At 59.7% G+C, this 16,400-nt stretch overlaps 1 protein-coding gene across 3 annotated transcripts in view; it reads left to right on the top strand.

Moving 5' to 3' along the window:
* CUX1 (cut like homeobox 1) overlaps window positions 1-15,627 on the top strand; it is a 375,717-nt gene extending 360,090 nt beyond the window's left edge. For all 3 annotated transcript variants that reach the window (XM_058569068.1, XM_058569067.1, XM_058569066.1), the window contains exons 15-23: window positions 6,624-6,751; window positions 7,503-7,569; window positions 8,327-8,439; window positions 11,138-11,254; window positions 12,356-12,439; window positions 13,128-13,184; window positions 13,578-13,658; window positions 14,483-14,547; window positions 14,742-15,627. In XM_058569068.1, coding sequence (XP_058425051.1) covers window positions 6,624-6,751; window positions 7,503-7,569; window positions 8,327-8,439; window positions 11,138-11,254; window positions 12,356-12,439; window positions 13,128-13,184; window positions 13,578-13,658; window positions 14,483-14,547; window positions 14,742-14,811 — 782 coding nt within the window. In that variant the 3' untranslated portion in view covers window positions 14,812-15,627. The remainder of the gene's footprint in view (window positions 1-6,623; window positions 6,752-7,502; window positions 7,570-8,326; window positions 8,440-11,137; window positions 11,255-12,355; window positions 12,440-13,127; window positions 13,185-13,577; window positions 13,659-14,482; window positions 14,548-14,741) is intronic.
* The last annotated feature ends 773 nt before the right edge of the window (window positions 15,628-16,400 follow it).

Raw genomic sequence — 16,400 nt, 5'->3', positions numbered from 1 at the left:
TCCGTCACTGATTTAGCAGATAGTTGCTGAGAACTGCTCTGTGCCAGGGCTGTGCTCCAGGCTAGGCGTCCGGTGGCCTCAAGTCGCTTGCAGCGCAGAGACGAGGTGGTCCGGGTACAGAAACGCGGTTCAGGCCTGGTCCTGTAATTGGTATTGAGGGGGCGTCTGGGCACCCACTTGGGAAAGGGCTGGAGTGGCCTTGAAATGGGAGGAGGCATTTTAGGCGGGCAGACACGGAGGGCGCATCCAACTGAGGGGCAGCATGTGCCCAGAGTGGGGGCAACAGTGTGGCAAACGTGTCGAGTCAGAGGACCAGACCAGCTGCTGTGCTGGGGAAGGTGGCCAGGGGGAGAGCATGACTACATTGCTGATGAGAACAAAGCTGAGTCTGGAGCGGGGTGGCAATAGGAAAGGCTTGTACTTTGCATCTGACTTCTAGAAGGACTCTGGTATAGCCGAGAGTGTCTGCAGCCATGCTTGGGGTGAGGGGGTCCCAGCCAAGGAGAAAGTGCCCCCACCCCCCACCCGTCCAGCAAGTATGTACTCACTGGCGCCGGTGCAGGGCCGCCCTGGGGCTTCTCACTGGCAGATCTGCAGTCCCAATGCCAGGCCACAGCCTGGAAGGTTCCAGGTGGGGCCTGAGGAGTTGTCAGGTGGTGGGACCAGCAGGGGCCAGCGGTCCCTGCCAGGCTCTTGCTGCCTGTGCCCAGCCGGCTCTGCCCCAACCTGGGAGACCCTACGGCCCCAGGAATCCCCGTGCAACCTTCCACCTCAAGAGGTGGGTGCTTCCCTGCTGGGTGGACGCAGTGAGGGCACACAGTGTCCCACTGCTCTGGGCGCTGGGGCTGTAGCAGGGGGCAAACAAGGGGCTGACTTCCAGGCCAGGGACAGACGGTAGACATAATAAATAAGTGAATTCCATGGTAGCTTAGACGGTGACAAGTGTTATGGGAGAAAGATAAGGTAACGGGACAGGAAGAGCAAGTGGACAGGTTCACGTTTTAAATCAGGTGACCAGGGCCTTGCTAAGAAAGTAACATGGGAACAGTCTTGACGGGATCAGGGAATGAGCCATGCAGATGCCGGAGGGAAGAGCATTCCAGGCGGAGAGAACAGCGAGTGCAAATGTTCTGTGGTGCAGAGGTGCCTGGAAGCCAGTACAGCTGGGGCAAAGGGAGCAAGGGGAAGAGTGGGCGGCGACCAGGTCAGAGAGACCAGCAGGGCAGAGCGGTGGGCCTTGTAGGCCGATGGAGGGCTTTGGCTGTTCCTCTGAGGGTTTGGACAGAGCGGTCTGATCTTACTGTTTAAAAGGCTTTCTCTGGGGCCGGCCCCGTGGCTTAGCGGTTAAGTGCGCACGCTCCACTACAGGCGGCCCGGGTTCGGATCCCAGGCGCGCACCGACGCACCCCTTCTCCGGCCATGCTGAGGCTGCGTCCCACATACAGCAACTAGAAGGATGTGCAACTGTGACATACAACTATCTACTGGGGCTTTGGGGGGAAAAAAAAAAGGAGGAGGATTGGCAATAGATGTTAGCTTAGAGCCGGTCTTCCTCAGCAAAAAGAGGAGGATTAGCATGGATGTTATCTCAGGGCTGATCTTCCTCACAAAACAAAAAAAAAAGGCTCTCTGGCTGCTGCTTCAGGACTAGATGAAAGGGGTGAGGGTGGCAGAAGGAAGGCCAATGAGGAGGCCACTGCCACAATCCAGATGAGAGGTTGTGACTCCGACCGGGGAGGGGGCAGTGGTGGAAAGTGATTGGATTCTGGATATATTCTGAAGGGAGAGCCAAAAGTAGGATTTGAGACAGATCAGATGTCAGGAGTGAGAGCGAGGAGTGAGGACGGCCCCAGGGTTTGGTGTGAGCCACTGAAGGATGGCTCGGCCTCTGCTCCTCTCATCCCTGAGGACGCCACCTCTGGGGCTGTGCCACAGGGGGCCTGCTGGGGGAGCAGGCCGGGGCGGGGCAGGTCAGGCTTCTGTTTGGACCTGTTAAGTGTGGACATCCACGTGACGAGCACAGGGAGAGCTGTGGACTGCAGATACACGCAGAGAGTCACTGGCTTGTCAGTGGCTCTCAAGGTGGCCAGAGTGACAGAGAAGAAGGCATGCCGGGCGGCGCCCCCAGGGGCGGCAGTGTCCACAGCTTCATGGGGAGGAGACCCAGCAAAGGAAACTGAGAAAGGGCTGCTCTCGGGGAAGGAGGCCCAGGAGGGTGCATCGACCTGGAAACCAGGTGCTGATGAGTCAGTCAGATGAGGGCTGAGGAGATAGCGATATGCAAGGTCATCAGTGACCTGGGAAAGGACAGTTGGCAGGGTGGGCATCCAAGTTTGACTGGAAGAGCTTAAGACGTGGACACTTGAGAAGAGACAACTTCTTCAGGGGGTTCTGCTGGAGGGCAGTGGAGTCAAGAGAGAGAGAGTGTGTGTGTGTGTGTGTGTGTGTGTGTGTGTGTGTGTGTGTGTGTGTCAGAGGGGAGAATAACGCGCTTGGATGCCCGTGGAAAGGAAGCAGGGCTGAGGCTGCAGGAGAGGGCGCCCTTGCACAGGAGCGAGGGGCTGGCCCCCGCAGGCACGGGGAGCACTCAGCACTTCCCTCTGGCTACCTGTGGGGACATATAGGTGCAGAGGCAAGGAGAGGTGGATGTGTGGGCAGCTCAGCTCCCCGCAGAGCCCTCCAAGCAGAGACCTGGCTTGCAGGTGGCTGATTGAATACCGAAGGGACCCCGCCTTCAGGAAAGCCGTGGGTCAGACACCCCCAGGCCTGGCCATCCGACGTCAATTGTGACATTTCCACATTTCACCAACCCGCAGTGGGAAATCATGCCTTGACCATACCTCATGGAGTCCAGTCTCCTTAGGTCTCAGCCTTGATAGTGCTTTGATTTCTTTCTCCCCTCTGTGAAATACACCCTCTCAGAGCCTTCCCAGATTCTCCCAGAAGGTGGAGGTCCCATAAACCTTCATAAGGCGGGGTCGGGGGGGCGCCGCTGACTTGAACCTTCTCACATGGGCCACCTTTCAGAGGCAAGGGGTTCTCTCTCCACGCGCTAGCGCTCATCCGGCCGTCGCCCCTTCCTCTCCTAGACAGCCTCTCTCTCTCCACCAGCTTTTCCCAGCTGCAGACGCTCCATTCCGCATGCTCTGTGCTCCTGGAGACCCTGTTTCTTGAGCACATCCCACACCAGGGCTGCCCATCGCTCTGCCCCATCTGGCATCTGTCCAGAGGGGTCCCCAGGTCCCTCCCCATACCCCTGCTGCTCCCTGCCCCTCCACTGCCCTGACCAAACTCTCACCAGTGGATTCGCTCTAGCCCGCACCTTGCTCAGCCTTCCTTGACCAGTGGCTCCTCCCTGCTCATCGATGGTTCCTATTCAACTTGGTGCCTTAACACACTTCCTCCTGATCTCCCCCTGCTTCCTGCAGGACACCCCTGAAAATGTCAGTGTTCCAGGAGGTTCTGGCCATTCTCACTGCAGTGCTGTCTGGGCTTCTGTGTCTGCTGCTGAGGGACTCAGCCACCCCAGGCCCCCGAGCTCTCCCCAGCCTATACCTCCAGCCTCAGGCCCGTGGGTGCATTCCTCCACACGCATGTCCTCTTAGCTGTTCCACTAGCCCTTCCTGCTCACCAGAGCAAACCACGCTGCTGCTCTCCCCTTTCCCGTTTAGGGGGCCAGTTCCAGGTGCAGGTCTCCCCTCCTGGGTTCTGTACAACAGTGGGTTCACAACTCTCTCCAGTACCTTCCACTGCCTTGCCCCAGGCCCCGAATTCAAGCTCAGTTCTGCCACACTCCAGCTTAGGGCACCAAGCGGCCACCGGAGACGTGACCTTAATTTCTTGGTCTGTGTGTTCCTTCCCCCAGCAGAGGAGGCAGAGGAAAGTAGGGGGTGGCAGCCAGGGTACCCTCACGTGGCAGATTTAAGTGGCTCTAGGACCATGTCTCAGAGCGGGGTTGGTAACTGAAGCCCCTCCCTTGGGGATGTCCACACTGTCGGTCTCCTGGCCTTCTCATCCCTCCAGCCTGGAGTGATGGTTCACCGCTGGGATCCAGCTGGGCTCCTGGGCAGCGTCCAGGCCTTGCCCCTGTCGCCTCAGGTTCCCCGCCCCTGCCCCAGGTCTTCCTTCAGCCTTACCCCATCCCCTCCACTGCCCCACCTTGCCCAGCCTCCTCCCTGTGCCTCAGGAGCAGCCATCCCCCATATCTGCTGCCAGTGCCCGCCAGCCAGCCCTCCATTTCACCCAGAGCCGCCACCTCTTCAGGGACGGCCACCCCCAAACTCAGCCTTGTACCCCCAGAGATCCCCTCAGCAGCTAACCCAGTGTCTGGGAGCATCTGCAGCAGTGGCAGTGGCAGGCCCTCCAGGCCAGCTTAACCAAGTGGCCCGGCACCAGCTGGCTGGGGCAGCCTAGGACGGAGGGTTTGCTGTCAGGGCCCATGTATGCACAGAGCGTCACGTGTGCTCGGGCAGGGACCTGTGTGCCACCCCCGCAGGCACAGGTAACCCGGGCTCGGCATCCTCCTGTCGCCCCTGTGTCCACAGATGGCTCCGGGAGCTACAAGTTGCTCCCACCTTAGGGGCTGGATCGCCACGGGCTGGTGGCAGATAAAACAAGCAGTCCAGGGAGTCATCTAGCTGGCATTTTATCCAGCCCTCTTGCCGTGTGTGGGTCCCTTCCTCACCAGGCTGCATGCACACCTCCAGGGACGAGGGCTCACTCTGGCTGGACAGCAGTCCCCCTCTCCATAGGTTCCCCACCTCCATCCTGTCCCATCCATCCTGGGGCCCTCATCCCTCGAGGTGGGATGCTACTCACCTGAGCTTTCTCTGGGCTCCGCACCCTCGCAGGGGTCTGTCTACCCACCCCCACAGGATCAGTCCCAGCACCATTTTTGGACGTGTTCCTGTTTGTGGGTGTCCCTATGGACACCCAGTGCCCAGAACTGAACTTGTCCCCTCCCAAGGTCCCTCTCCCCACATCTCACCACGACTTCCGTCCACCTCCCCTCCTAAGCCGGTGTGGTGCAGCAAGGTGATCCTGCTCTTCAGTCCCATCCCACAGGTCGGGGACCAAGGACCCCGCCCCCAGGCCAGTGGGTCATGGCATTTGGGGGCCCTCTGGGTCTCTCCCCCACAGGGTCTGCTTAAAGCCCTTGTAGGCCACCCAGGGCCTCCCAGCTGAAGGCCAGACCCCAACCCTGCCACCCATAGTTGTCCCTCCATGACCTGGCCCTGCCCTCAGGTCCAGCCCCTTCCCCCAGCCCCACCTCAGACCCCTCAGTTGCGTCAACACTGCCTGCCTGCCAGGTATAGAGGGGGCTCAGTGATGTGTGAAGGAAGAAATCCGTTCAGGGCCTGAACAAGTGGACACCCTGGTGTGAGGAAGGGCTTAGCCACGGCTAGGGAGGGACACCCTTGGGTTTGATCCCAGGCCGGGAAGCCCCAGTTCTTCATCTGTAAAATGAGGGTCATCTTTTCTGACTGATCAGACTGTTGTGAGGTGTGTAAAGAGACTGGCGTGCAGTGGGCACCCAGGGGATGGAGCATGTGGGGGTGAGGCCGGCTGCCCCACCCTGACCCAGGGCGCTAAGCCCAGCCAGGGCCAGGATGGCCACTGGCCAGCAGGCCGCACGGTGAGGGGCGAGTCCACCTGGGAGGGTACAGGGACCATTCCGCTGGCTCTGCCCACAGCTTGGGGTCTGGGCATTTCTGAGGCCACAGTGCCCCCTGGTGGCCATGCAGTCTACCCCAAAGAACAGCACCCAGAGCCTCAGGCCTTGGCCGCCCGTTCTGTGGCCCTGAGCAAGGTTTCTTGTCACCATTTTACAAATGAGGCCCAGGCAGGGCAAGTCGGCTGCCCAGAGTCACACAGCCCACCAGAGGTAGGGCCAGACCTCAAACTCGGGTTTGAGGGGCCTGGGCTGGGGAACTTCCCAACGTCTCCCACCCCCAAAGGGGCAGAAAAGTTTCCACACAGAATTATTTTGGATTTGCTTTGTTGTAAAGACGATACCTGGCACTTGGATGGGGGAGAGGACAGGGCTGTTGGTCAGGGGTTCCTGGGGGCCACCCCATCCCCACCACTGCCCTGGAGCCTGTTGGGGGAGGGGCCAAGCAAGGCTGGGGTCTGCTCCACAAGTGGGACCCCCACTCCCTCACCCTCTCTCTGCTGGGTCTGAAGGAGGCCTGCCCACCCCCCACTCCCCCCCCACACACACACCTCTCCGCCACTCCTACCCCGAGGCCTCTCTCTGGTTGTCTTCCCGGGGCATCAGCCCTGGAAGGAACTTGGGGCTCTTTGGGTTCAATCCCTTGCCCTGCTTGAGAGGGGCAAGGTGGAGCCTGGAGAGGGAAGGGGTCGGCCAGGCTCACCCAGCTGCTCATGGCAGAGCCAGGGTGTACCGATGTCTCCTAGATCCCTGACCTGGGCTCCGTCCCCTACCCAAGGAATTTCAGGAGCACAGTGAGTTCTTAGGGCCAGGAGTGCCCCTGCCCCTGCTGGCTGTTCTAACAGTGGCCCTTAGGCAGTGGCGCAGGCTGTGGGTTGGAGAGGCGGGGTGGGGAAGGCACCATGGGTTCCACCGGGCTCCCACTGATGGCCACATCTTCCTTTCGGCTCAGGGCGCTGTGCAGAGCTGCAGGTCCACGTCACCGAGGCCATGACCACGGCAACTGAGCAGAGGGACCTGATCGCCCGCCTGGAGCAGGACCTCAGCACCATCCAGTCCATCCAGCGGCCGGACGCCGAGGTGAGCCCACCCCCTTCCCCCTGCCCCCTCACCACCTGCCCAGGGCTCTTTCAGCCTCACAAAATGCCGACTTCCCAGGTAAACAACCCATTCCTCAGGCAACTGGTGTCCCGCCCCGCCCCGAGGCCCACAGGGGCTGTCACCCACACCTTCTGGGTTTGGCCTGCTCACTTCACCACGAAGGCCCAATTTGGGATGCCAGGCCACAGGGCAGAGGGGCAGGCTTCCTCGAGCTGGCACAAAGCTTCCAGGCCCCGGCTTGGACCCCTGCCCTGGGAGCTGAGGGCAGAAGCAAGGCCCGGATTCTCCACCATCTCACAGCTAGGGGACCTGAGGCCCTGAGATCGTAGAAGGCTGGAGCCAAAGGGGCCCTGAAGTCATCACATCACCCACCTCGTTATGCAGATGAAGAAATGGGGCTCCAGCAGAGAAGCTGGGCTGGCCCAGGTCACGTGGCAGGCTGGCTGCAGGGCTGGGGTCACCCCACCTCTGATGCCCGTCGGGGCCAAGTGACAGGTGGGAGCCCCTAGCTGAGCTCTGGCCTCAGGGTGACCTCGGGGCCCAGCCTTCTCCTTGATGACCTATGCGAGACATCCTCTCCAGGCCCTCCTGTGGCCACTGCTGTGCCCACTGCTGGCCCCTGCCACCAGACCAGCCCACCTGCTCCCAGGCCCCCATTTGCTTGGCACCCTGAAAGGGTGTGTTCAATGCTGCGTGTGGCGGCGCCATTCACTCTCCCTCTTCCTTGCAGGGTGCAGCTGAGCGCGGCCTGGAGAAGATCCCAGAGCCCATCAAGGAGGCCACCGCCCTATTCTATGGTGAGGAGGGGCCGACCTGACCACGATGGGCAGGGTGGGAGAGGGAAGAGGGAAGAGGTGGTGCGGCCCGAGCCCTGAGCCCTAAAGAGCACTCCCCTCCCTCAAAGAAGGTCAAGGTCCCTCCACCCCGGGAATGCAGCAGCAACCAAAAAGAGGGAGTGATCCCCCAACTTGCCCTTCTAGACCTTAGCCTGACACCCCCACCTAGGGACCCTGACTGCCTCGGCCCTGCCAGTGGCCTGTCAAAGGCTGGTGGGTGGTGGTCCACTCCTTGAGGAGGCCTCGACGCTGAGACGCAGCCAGGGAGCTCCCAGCGCTGGAGGGGAGGGGGCCTCCTTGGGTGTCGAGGCCGGAACTGGGGCTGCTGGGCCAAGACATGATGAGGGTGGGGTACCCATGGCCTCCCAGTGCCCTTTGCTTCCCCAGGAACTGGGGGCCCAGTCTGACAGATGCAGGGGTCTCAGATCCAAGTCTAGAGTAATGGGGAGGGGGCTTTGGGGCTGGCCCTCAGACAGTGCAGGCGGGGAGCCTGCCTGGGCCCTCCCCTCCCAGGGCCCCTGTTCTCATGTCACACCCCTCCCTGCTCCCTTGGCCGCCCCTCCCCCTTCCCCGACCTCACAGCACCTTGTGCTCAAACACCTTGTGCCTTCCACCCCATGGCACCCCAGAGCTCCCTTGGGGCTGGGCCACTCGACCTGAGGGCCCAGGGCTGGGCTCTGCCTCCTACCACCCCAAGCCACTCTCTCCTGCCTCCTAGGACCCTCAGCACCAGCCAGTGGCTCCCTCCCTGAGGGCCAGGTAGATTCGCTGCTCTCCATCATCTCCAGCCAGCGGGAGCGCTTCCGTACCCGGAACCAGGAGCTGGAGGCTGTGAGTCATGTCTTTCCCTACCCTACACTCCTTGGACCTGAGGACACAGTGGGGGACACACAGGCTTAGGGGAGAGATATGTGTCACAGACCATAAACTGCAGTGGGATTAGATTTGTTCTGTGCAGTCAAGGGGGGCTTCCTGGTGGAGGTCATGCCAAGCTGGCCTTTGAAAAAAATCATACACTCAAAGGAGACTCCGCGAGCAGAGACAGGGCACCGAAGGGAGTGTGGGTCGTTCCAGGCCTGCAGGAACAAAACCAGGCAAGCACCCTACTGCCAGGCTGGGGTGCTGCCAAAAGATTTAAGCAGGGGACGGACACTGCCAGGATGGAGAGTAATAAAGGTCAGTGGGGCAGCCAATTCAGGACAGAAGGCTGGCCCAGGAAGACAACTAGGGAGGGGTCACCATCGTCCAGGAAGAAACATCTAAATCAGGTGGGAATGGAGAAGCAGGAGCAGGTGGGAGAGAGGAGAGTCTTTAGCCCAAAAAGATGAACAGTCTAGAGATGTCCAGGAGCTCTGGGGGGTTGGAGCGAGCCCACTGGCTGCTGAGCCCCCGGCTGGTGGGCCTCCTGGAGGGGCACCGTGAGGAAGGGCAGTCTGCAAAGGTGACCCGTCCAGTTGCATCTGGGCCTTTAAGATGGGCCTCCACATGGGCGTTGTTGACACTCGGATGGTGACTGCAGCGCCAGCAGATGGCTGTGGTCCCCGGAAGAGAAGGGAACAGAAGACAAGAGGGGATCGGGGGGGAGGGAGCAAAGCAGGAGCATGGGGTGTCCAGGACACAAAGGCCGAGGCTGAGACCAGGGCGTCCCCATGGAGCAAGTGGACGCTGGATCCAGAGTACAGAGGGCCCGGTGACGACCAGGGCAGCAGCTAGAGGTGGCACCATCCTAGCCTTGGGGACTCAGCAGATCCCCCATCCCACAGAGCCAGCCCAGGTCCCCCTGAAGGTTCTCACAGTGGGAGCAGGAGCCAAGGAGATTCCCATCTTTCTCACAGTGTCACTGCTTGAGTGATAATGGAATTTCTAGGCCCTTCCTCTCCAAACCCACAGTTCCTCCTATGGAGTCTCCAGGCTCAGGCCAGGGTAGGTAGACATCTCCTGAGTGCCCACTGTGGGCCAGGCTCAGTGCTGGCCCAGTGACAAGAGTGGGACAGATTCAATGGGACCCTCTGTGATCTGGGCTCCGGAGCAAGAGGCTTCAAATGAGGGACCAGCAAGGCTGCTCCCCTCACAGCTGGCTGCACGAGCAGTGGAGTGGGAATGCCCACGTGCCCCTCGGGGACCAGGGACAACCACGCTGTGGCAGGCTACACAGCCCTTAAAAGAAGGCCTTCAAAATAGCTTAAGTGGAGGAGAAAAAGCAAGTGTTTATAGGTATATTCTACCTTTTGCTTTAAAAATCTAGACTTTTTACCATGTACTTTTTACAAATTGTGCTAAAACATGCATAACATAAAATTTACCATCTTAACCATTTTTAAGCATACAGTTCAGTGGCATTAAGTATATTCACATTGTTATGCAACCATCACAACCATCCATTTCCAGAACTTTTTCATCTTCCCAAATTGAAACTCTGTCCCCATTGAGCACTAACTCCCCATTCCCCCTCCCCCTCAACCCCTGGTAACCACCCTTCTACTTTCTGTCTCTGAATTTGACTACTCTAGGGACCTCATATAAGTAGAATCATGCAGTATTTATCTTTTTGTAACTAGCTTGTTTCACTCAGCATAATGTCCTCCAGGTTCATCCATGTTGTAGCATGTGTCAGAATTTTTTCCTTTTTAAGGCTGACTGGTACTCCACTGTGTGTATAGACCACATTTTGCTTCTCCGTTCATCCATCGATGGGCACTTGGGGTGCTTCCACCTTTTGGCTTCTGTGAATGACGCTGTTGTGAGCATGGGTGCAAATATCTCTTGGAGCCCCTGCTTTCCATTCTTCAGGGCGTATACCCAGGTGTGGAATTGCTGGGTCATTCGGTAATTCTATGCGTAAATTTTTGAGGAACCGCCGTAAGACCCTGTCCTTTTTTGTCCTGTTTGAATTTTTAGCAGTGTGAAGAAAACACCTCCTTAAACATTTGAATAAATTGAAAAACAAGATCTCACTTCACTTTGCCCCTAGATTGGCAAACATTCAGATCACATCGTGTAGGATTCCATTTATATGAAATGTCCAGAACAGGCAAATCCACAGAGACAGAAAGCAGATCCGTGGTCGCCAGGGGCTGGGGGAGGAGGGACAGGGGCGTGACTGCCAACAGGTTTGGGATTTCCTATTGGGGTGATAGAGATGTTCTGGAATTAGTGGCGATAGTTACATAACATTGTGAATATACTAAAGAAAACAAGTAAATTGTACACTTAAATATGGTGATGCTTATGTTCTATGAATTATATCTCAATAAGGACTTTTTCAAGGCTGATAATCCCATAAACAAACAAAACCTGAGGAAACCTGACCCAAGAACTGTGACTTCTGCCCGAGGTGGGGTCACAGGAGGAGAAGGGGTACTTCCCAGAGCTGGCAGCTTTGAGCAGAGTCTAGTAGGTCAAGGAGATGGCCACAGGCAAAGAAGGGGCTCCAGGTAGACAGAGCCCCTGACCTGTGCCAGCATGCAGGCCTCCCCCCACCCCGTGCACCCTAGCCCTGCCCACCTGCCTACCCGCTGCCTGCCCGCAGGAGAGCCGCCTGGCCCAGCACACCATCCAGGCCCTGCAGAACGAGCTGGACAGCCTGCGCGCCGACAACATCAAGCTGTTTGAGAAGATCAAGTTCCTGCAGAGCTATCCTGGCCGGGTGAGTGCCCTCCTCAACTTCGGCCCCAGGGGTGCCGGGCAGGGAGAGAGCTGGTCTGTGGACTCTGAGGCCGGAGGGGCAGGGGCAGTGCCCTGCTGGGCAGCACTGGGCCTGGGCGTCCCCAGAGGCCTTCTGGCCCCCCCTGCCTGCCACCTGTCCTCCCTAAGCTGGGGAGAGCCCCCCACAGTGGAGCCCTTGTGGAGGTTCATTCATCAGAACCAGCCAGGACATGAGGAGGTACTGCAAGAGGCAGGGGTCACAGACCCCAGGCCGACGGGTGACCCCTCTGTGAAATGGGGATAATCCACTAGCTGACCCAGGATCTGGAAATTTAACCCCAGCGGTTTTGAACATGCAGGACAGGCCCTGGGGAATCTGTATGTTTTAAAATTCTATTTTTTTTAAAAAGCCATACCAGAATTTGGTCCAACACCCCAAAACCAATCAAGAGAAAACCCATGTACTCCATTCTGGGCCAAGGAGGGCCCTGGCTTCTCTCAGTCCCCAGTCCTCACAGGGGACCACCTTGTGCAAGGAAACCCCTTCTGTGACTGTGGGCAGACAGATTGGACGGCAGGAGGCGGGAGCAGTGACATTCATGTGGGCACCTCCCTGGGACAAGACCCTCAGCCACTAGCCCCCATTCCACCAGTTGAAGCTATGCTCAGGCCACCAGAGGGCGCCCAGACTCTGTGCAAACTAGCACTACACACCAGGCGGCTGGCTGGGGGGGTCTCTCCTGTCTCAGGTGGCTGCCTGCGCCCCACAGCCACCCACACACTCCCAGAACCCCCCCCAAACCCACCGCCCTGCATGGACCCAGCCCTGTCCGTCTTGTACGTTCCAGCCCCTCTCTGGGCCTTAGTTCCCTACCTGCCCTGAGGCACCAAGGCCCTGACCTGGATGGGAGACCTCCGACGCAGGGCACTGCCCTGTACACGTGGCACCAGACACATTCACGTGGTCCCTCGGCCCCTCCCCCACCTCTGTTGTGCTGATGAGGAAACTGAGGCTCCCGGTGACCCTGCCAGCCTGTGGTCCCTCAGCCCTGGTCTTCCTATTGGGCCCCGTGACTGGGTGTCTCCTTCTTCCCCCATGCAGGGCGGCGGCAGCGACGACACAGAGCTGCGGTACTCGTCCCAGTATGAGGAGCGCCTGGACCCCTTCTCCTCCTTCAGCAAGCGGGTGCGTGCGACGGCCTCCAGGCGGGGCAGGGCAGGGGCATGCTCGGCTGGCCCACGGTGCGCAGGCCACAGGGAAGCCCGGAGAACCCACCCACTCACCTGGCCTCAGCTGTCCCTCGGTCCCCACCCCACCAGCCCTGGTGTGTTCGCTCAGGCACAGCCTCGGTCCTGCATGCCCACACTGCACCCCTACATGCACCAGACCACCAGGGCAGCCTCCACAGCCACTTTGGTGCCACGGAGGCTCAGAGTCCACCCCGGACAGGCCCAGAGTGCCAGGAACACCTGCTGATGGCTACGTGAGAGTGTGCGACCGTGAGTGGGTTAATCCCAGGTGCACGCTCTCAGGGGGCAGGCAGACAAGCAAAGAGCTCCCAGTGTCAGGTGACCTGCGGGGGGCACCACCCTCTAACTCTCCTCCACCTGTCAGACTGCAGAAGCCCTGCCCGTGAAGACTTTCCCAAAGGCAGAATGGGCCACCGCAGAGGGCAGGAGGCAGCTCTCATTGCGGGTGCTCACACAGATGTTGGGGGAGCCGAGGCTGTCACGCTGAGTGGGACCAGGCACCAGGGAGGCCCCTGGCAGCCCCTGGGGTTCTGTAGGGACAGCAGGGCAGGGTCCCTCTCTGCAGTGAGCTAGGGACTGTGGGGCCCTTTGGGGTCCTCTCCTCATCGTCTCTCTCCCTTCAGGAGCGGCAACGGAAGTACCTGAGCCTGAGCCCCTGGGACAAGGCCACGCTCAGCATGGTGAGTCCCCCACTCTGTGCCCACCTAGGATAGGCTGGAGCCTCTGTCTCCGAGCACCTCGTCCCCGGCCTTCCAGCCCAGTCTAGAGAAGCCCCAGGGACCCCACTGACCCCTCAGGCCCTGCCAAGAGTGGCCATGTGACCCTGAACAGGGTCCCTCCCTCTCCAGGACAGCTCCACAGGTAGCATCATTCATGGTAGGTTCTAGAATCGAGTGCCATTCCTTAGAAGTCCTGTGGCCCAAGCTCCCAACCTATAGAGTGGAGAGGGAGCCCAGCTGCCCGCCCTGCCTTCCCCTCCTGCCCTGGGGCTCTCTCTGCAGGAGCCCGGGGCAGCCTGGCAGGAGAGGGTGAGGCCTGCCCCATCCCCACTCCACACCTTGCTTGCTCCCCAGGGGCGTCTGGTTCTCTCCAACAAGATGGCGCGCACCATTGGCTTCTTCTACACACTGTTCCTGCATTGCCTGGTCTTCCTGGTGAGTGTCCAGGCGGGCGGCCAGGGATGCGTTCACCACGCTTCTCCGACATCCTGGAGCAGCAGGGACCCTGTCACTGTGGCCTGGCACCTGGGCCAACCCCAAGCCACACAGTCTGCTCTTGGCCACTTCTCTCCCCTTCAAGGGCCTCAGCCCACCCTGGGGACAACAAGCCCACTCCTGGTGCCCTCTGGCTGGGGCAGCAGCCCAGCCGCTCTGTGAAAGAGGCCTGGTCGACTCCATCCAGGGCCCCGTCCGGGAGGGTCTCGGTGGAGGGAAGGGCCACCGTGGGAGCCTGAGGCAGATGGAAGGCAGGTCGGACTAACCCTACTAAGGGACAGCCAGGTGGGCTGCACAGAGAAAGGACATCTTGAACTAAATAGGTGCAGAGTGGCATTCCAGTTAGTGGGCACAGCACACACAGAGGCCTGGTGATGCCTCCGTGTCCACTGAGTCGGAAGAGAGGAGAGGGTAGGGAGTACCTATGGAAGGCTCCAGCCTCAGGGACCCCCACCCCCAGCGAGGCCACAGTCAAGGTGACCCCTACATGGCTAGCCTGGGCTCCACCTCGGACCCCAGGGTCCAGAGATTCCTGGCCCTGCCAGTAGTATGCCCAGCAATGTTAGGGATGGTACCTCCGTGTCCAGGCCCGTCTGACCATGTGTGAAACAGGTGGGCACAGGAGCATCTCTAAGGCCCACCGCCCTGGGCCCTGGGCCGCGTGAACCTGCATGTACCGGGAGGCCAGAACCAAGGGCTGTAGGTGGACAACAGGAGTGGCTGTGACGCAGAACAGGCAGCTCACCGTGTCTCTGCCTGTTCAGGTGCTCTACAAGCTGGCATGGAGTGAGAGTGTGGAGAGGGACTGTGCCACCTTCTGCGCCAAGAAGTAAGGATGCGCACCCTAGCCCCACCACGGCCCTGCACTGAGCCCCTAGCACCATGTGCTCCTCTTCATGTTCCCGGCCCCCTGCCATGCCCACTGCCCCAGCACCAAGCCTGTCACATGGTACATGCCCCCCAACACACACTCATTTCTCTCCTTTTTATACTCAGCCTCAGCAAAGGTTTCTGTGCCCACAGGTTCGCCGATCACCTGCACAAGTTCCATGAAAATGACAATGGGGCGGCGGCCGGGGACTTGTGGCAGTGACATCCTGGGCCCCCCCACACGACAGTGATGGCTGCATCCCCACCCCTGCTTGTTCAGCTGCTTTTAATGACTTAGACATCCCTGGAGAATCCCCCAGGGGAACTGCCCTTGCCCTCTGCCCTGCAGTGCTGGAGGTCCCAGGTCCACTTGTGCCCCCTTAAAAGAGTGTCTCAGCCACAGCAGGCCTCCTAGGTCCAGGAGCCCCCAAGGCACAGGCAGGCTGAGCTGAAGGGGACCCTCAGCCTCATCTCAGGCTGCTGACCCCCACTGGGCCCCGCCCACAGCCTGACCTCTAGCCAAGGCAGCAGAGACCTCCCATCTGTGGTGCTGAGTGGGTTCCCCCTGAGTCTGGCCGTGGGGAATCTCCTAGGCATCCTCTGGACCTCTCTGGGCCAGGCTCTGGGACTCCCTAGGGGTCCCCTAGGACCCACCACCACCCCTAACAGATGGAGGGCCCTTCCTTGCAGGCCAGCAGGCTTTGAGTCCAGCCCTCTAGCCTGCCTTTGTCACCGCCACACCTACCCCAAGAAGAGGGGGAGCCCCAGAGGGCAGGATAGTTTCTGTTAGCCCCTCCCTGCCCCCAGACCAACTGTGATTTTTGCTTTCTTCTTTAGCGAGATATTTTAGCTTCTAGGCAAGGAGGAGCCACCGTGCCCCGGGCTCTTCAGACCCAATGACTAGTCTGAGGGGCCCAGGTGCTTCTCAGCCAAGCAGACCTAGCATGGCCACCTCGGGGCCACTGCAAATATTCCTAAGTTAGATTTGCATTTGCGTGCTCAGCTTTGCACAGCTTGAATAAACACATGGTTGCAGCCACACCGTTGTCCCTCACTGTGACTCTGGGGGTACGGGAAGCTGGTGGCTGCCTGCAGCAACACCCCTGGGAGCTGGCACTGAATCTTTCAGCTGCTCTGCTACGTGGGGCACGGCCCCCTGGCACAGGGGAGGTCTCTCCCCCTTTTCCCGTCCCCAAGAATTCCATGAGTGGGTCCAGAGCTTTGCTGAGACCCAAACCCACCATGTCTGAGTTCTCTTAAGCAGACAAGCAACCCAATCAAAAAGAGAAATCCATTCCCTTTTTTAAAAACTACCTGTCAGGCTGCGGTTGGATGTGTGATGTCAGCTCCTGGGGAATCCCGGCTTCCCTTTCTGTGTGCCCTGCAGTCATGCACTCTGCCCCTTTCCCTTGGGCCCCTGCATGCCAGGCATGGTGGAGCCTGTGCCCACCAAGCCCCCTGAGTGCCAGCCTTGCACGGGGACACCCCTGAGCCCCAAGTTCTGGGTCCCCTGGCCCTCAGCCCAGCCCCACTCATGTGGGTCCCCTCCTACCCAGACTGAGGGGCTCCTCTTGGTCTGTGGTGGTTGGCATTACCCCACTGGCCAGGTGGCCCCCGAGGCTGGCTCCACATCCAGCTCCCACCCTGCGGTCCACCAGGCCAGAGTGCCCTGTGCTATCCCTGTTCAGTTTTAGTCCTGAACGCTCTAGAGCTTGTGCATCCAGGGGCCCCCCTGTGGGGTCCCACCACCAGCACCCCTCACCATCTGCCCCATCAGAATTTCCTCCAAGGCCCCAGAGCCTCCTGCCATCA

This window comes from Diceros bicornis, chromosome 26, assembly GCF_020826845.1.
Source record: "Diceros bicornis minor isolate mBicDic1 chromosome 26, mDicBic1.mat.cur, whole genome shotgun sequence".
Taxonomy (NCBI): Eukaryota; Metazoa; Chordata; class Mammalia; order Perissodactyla; family Rhinocerotidae; genus Diceros; species Diceros bicornis.
The sequence above is the reverse complement of the archived record's forward strand: the minus strand, read 5'-3'. Positions and strand labels throughout refer to the sequence as shown.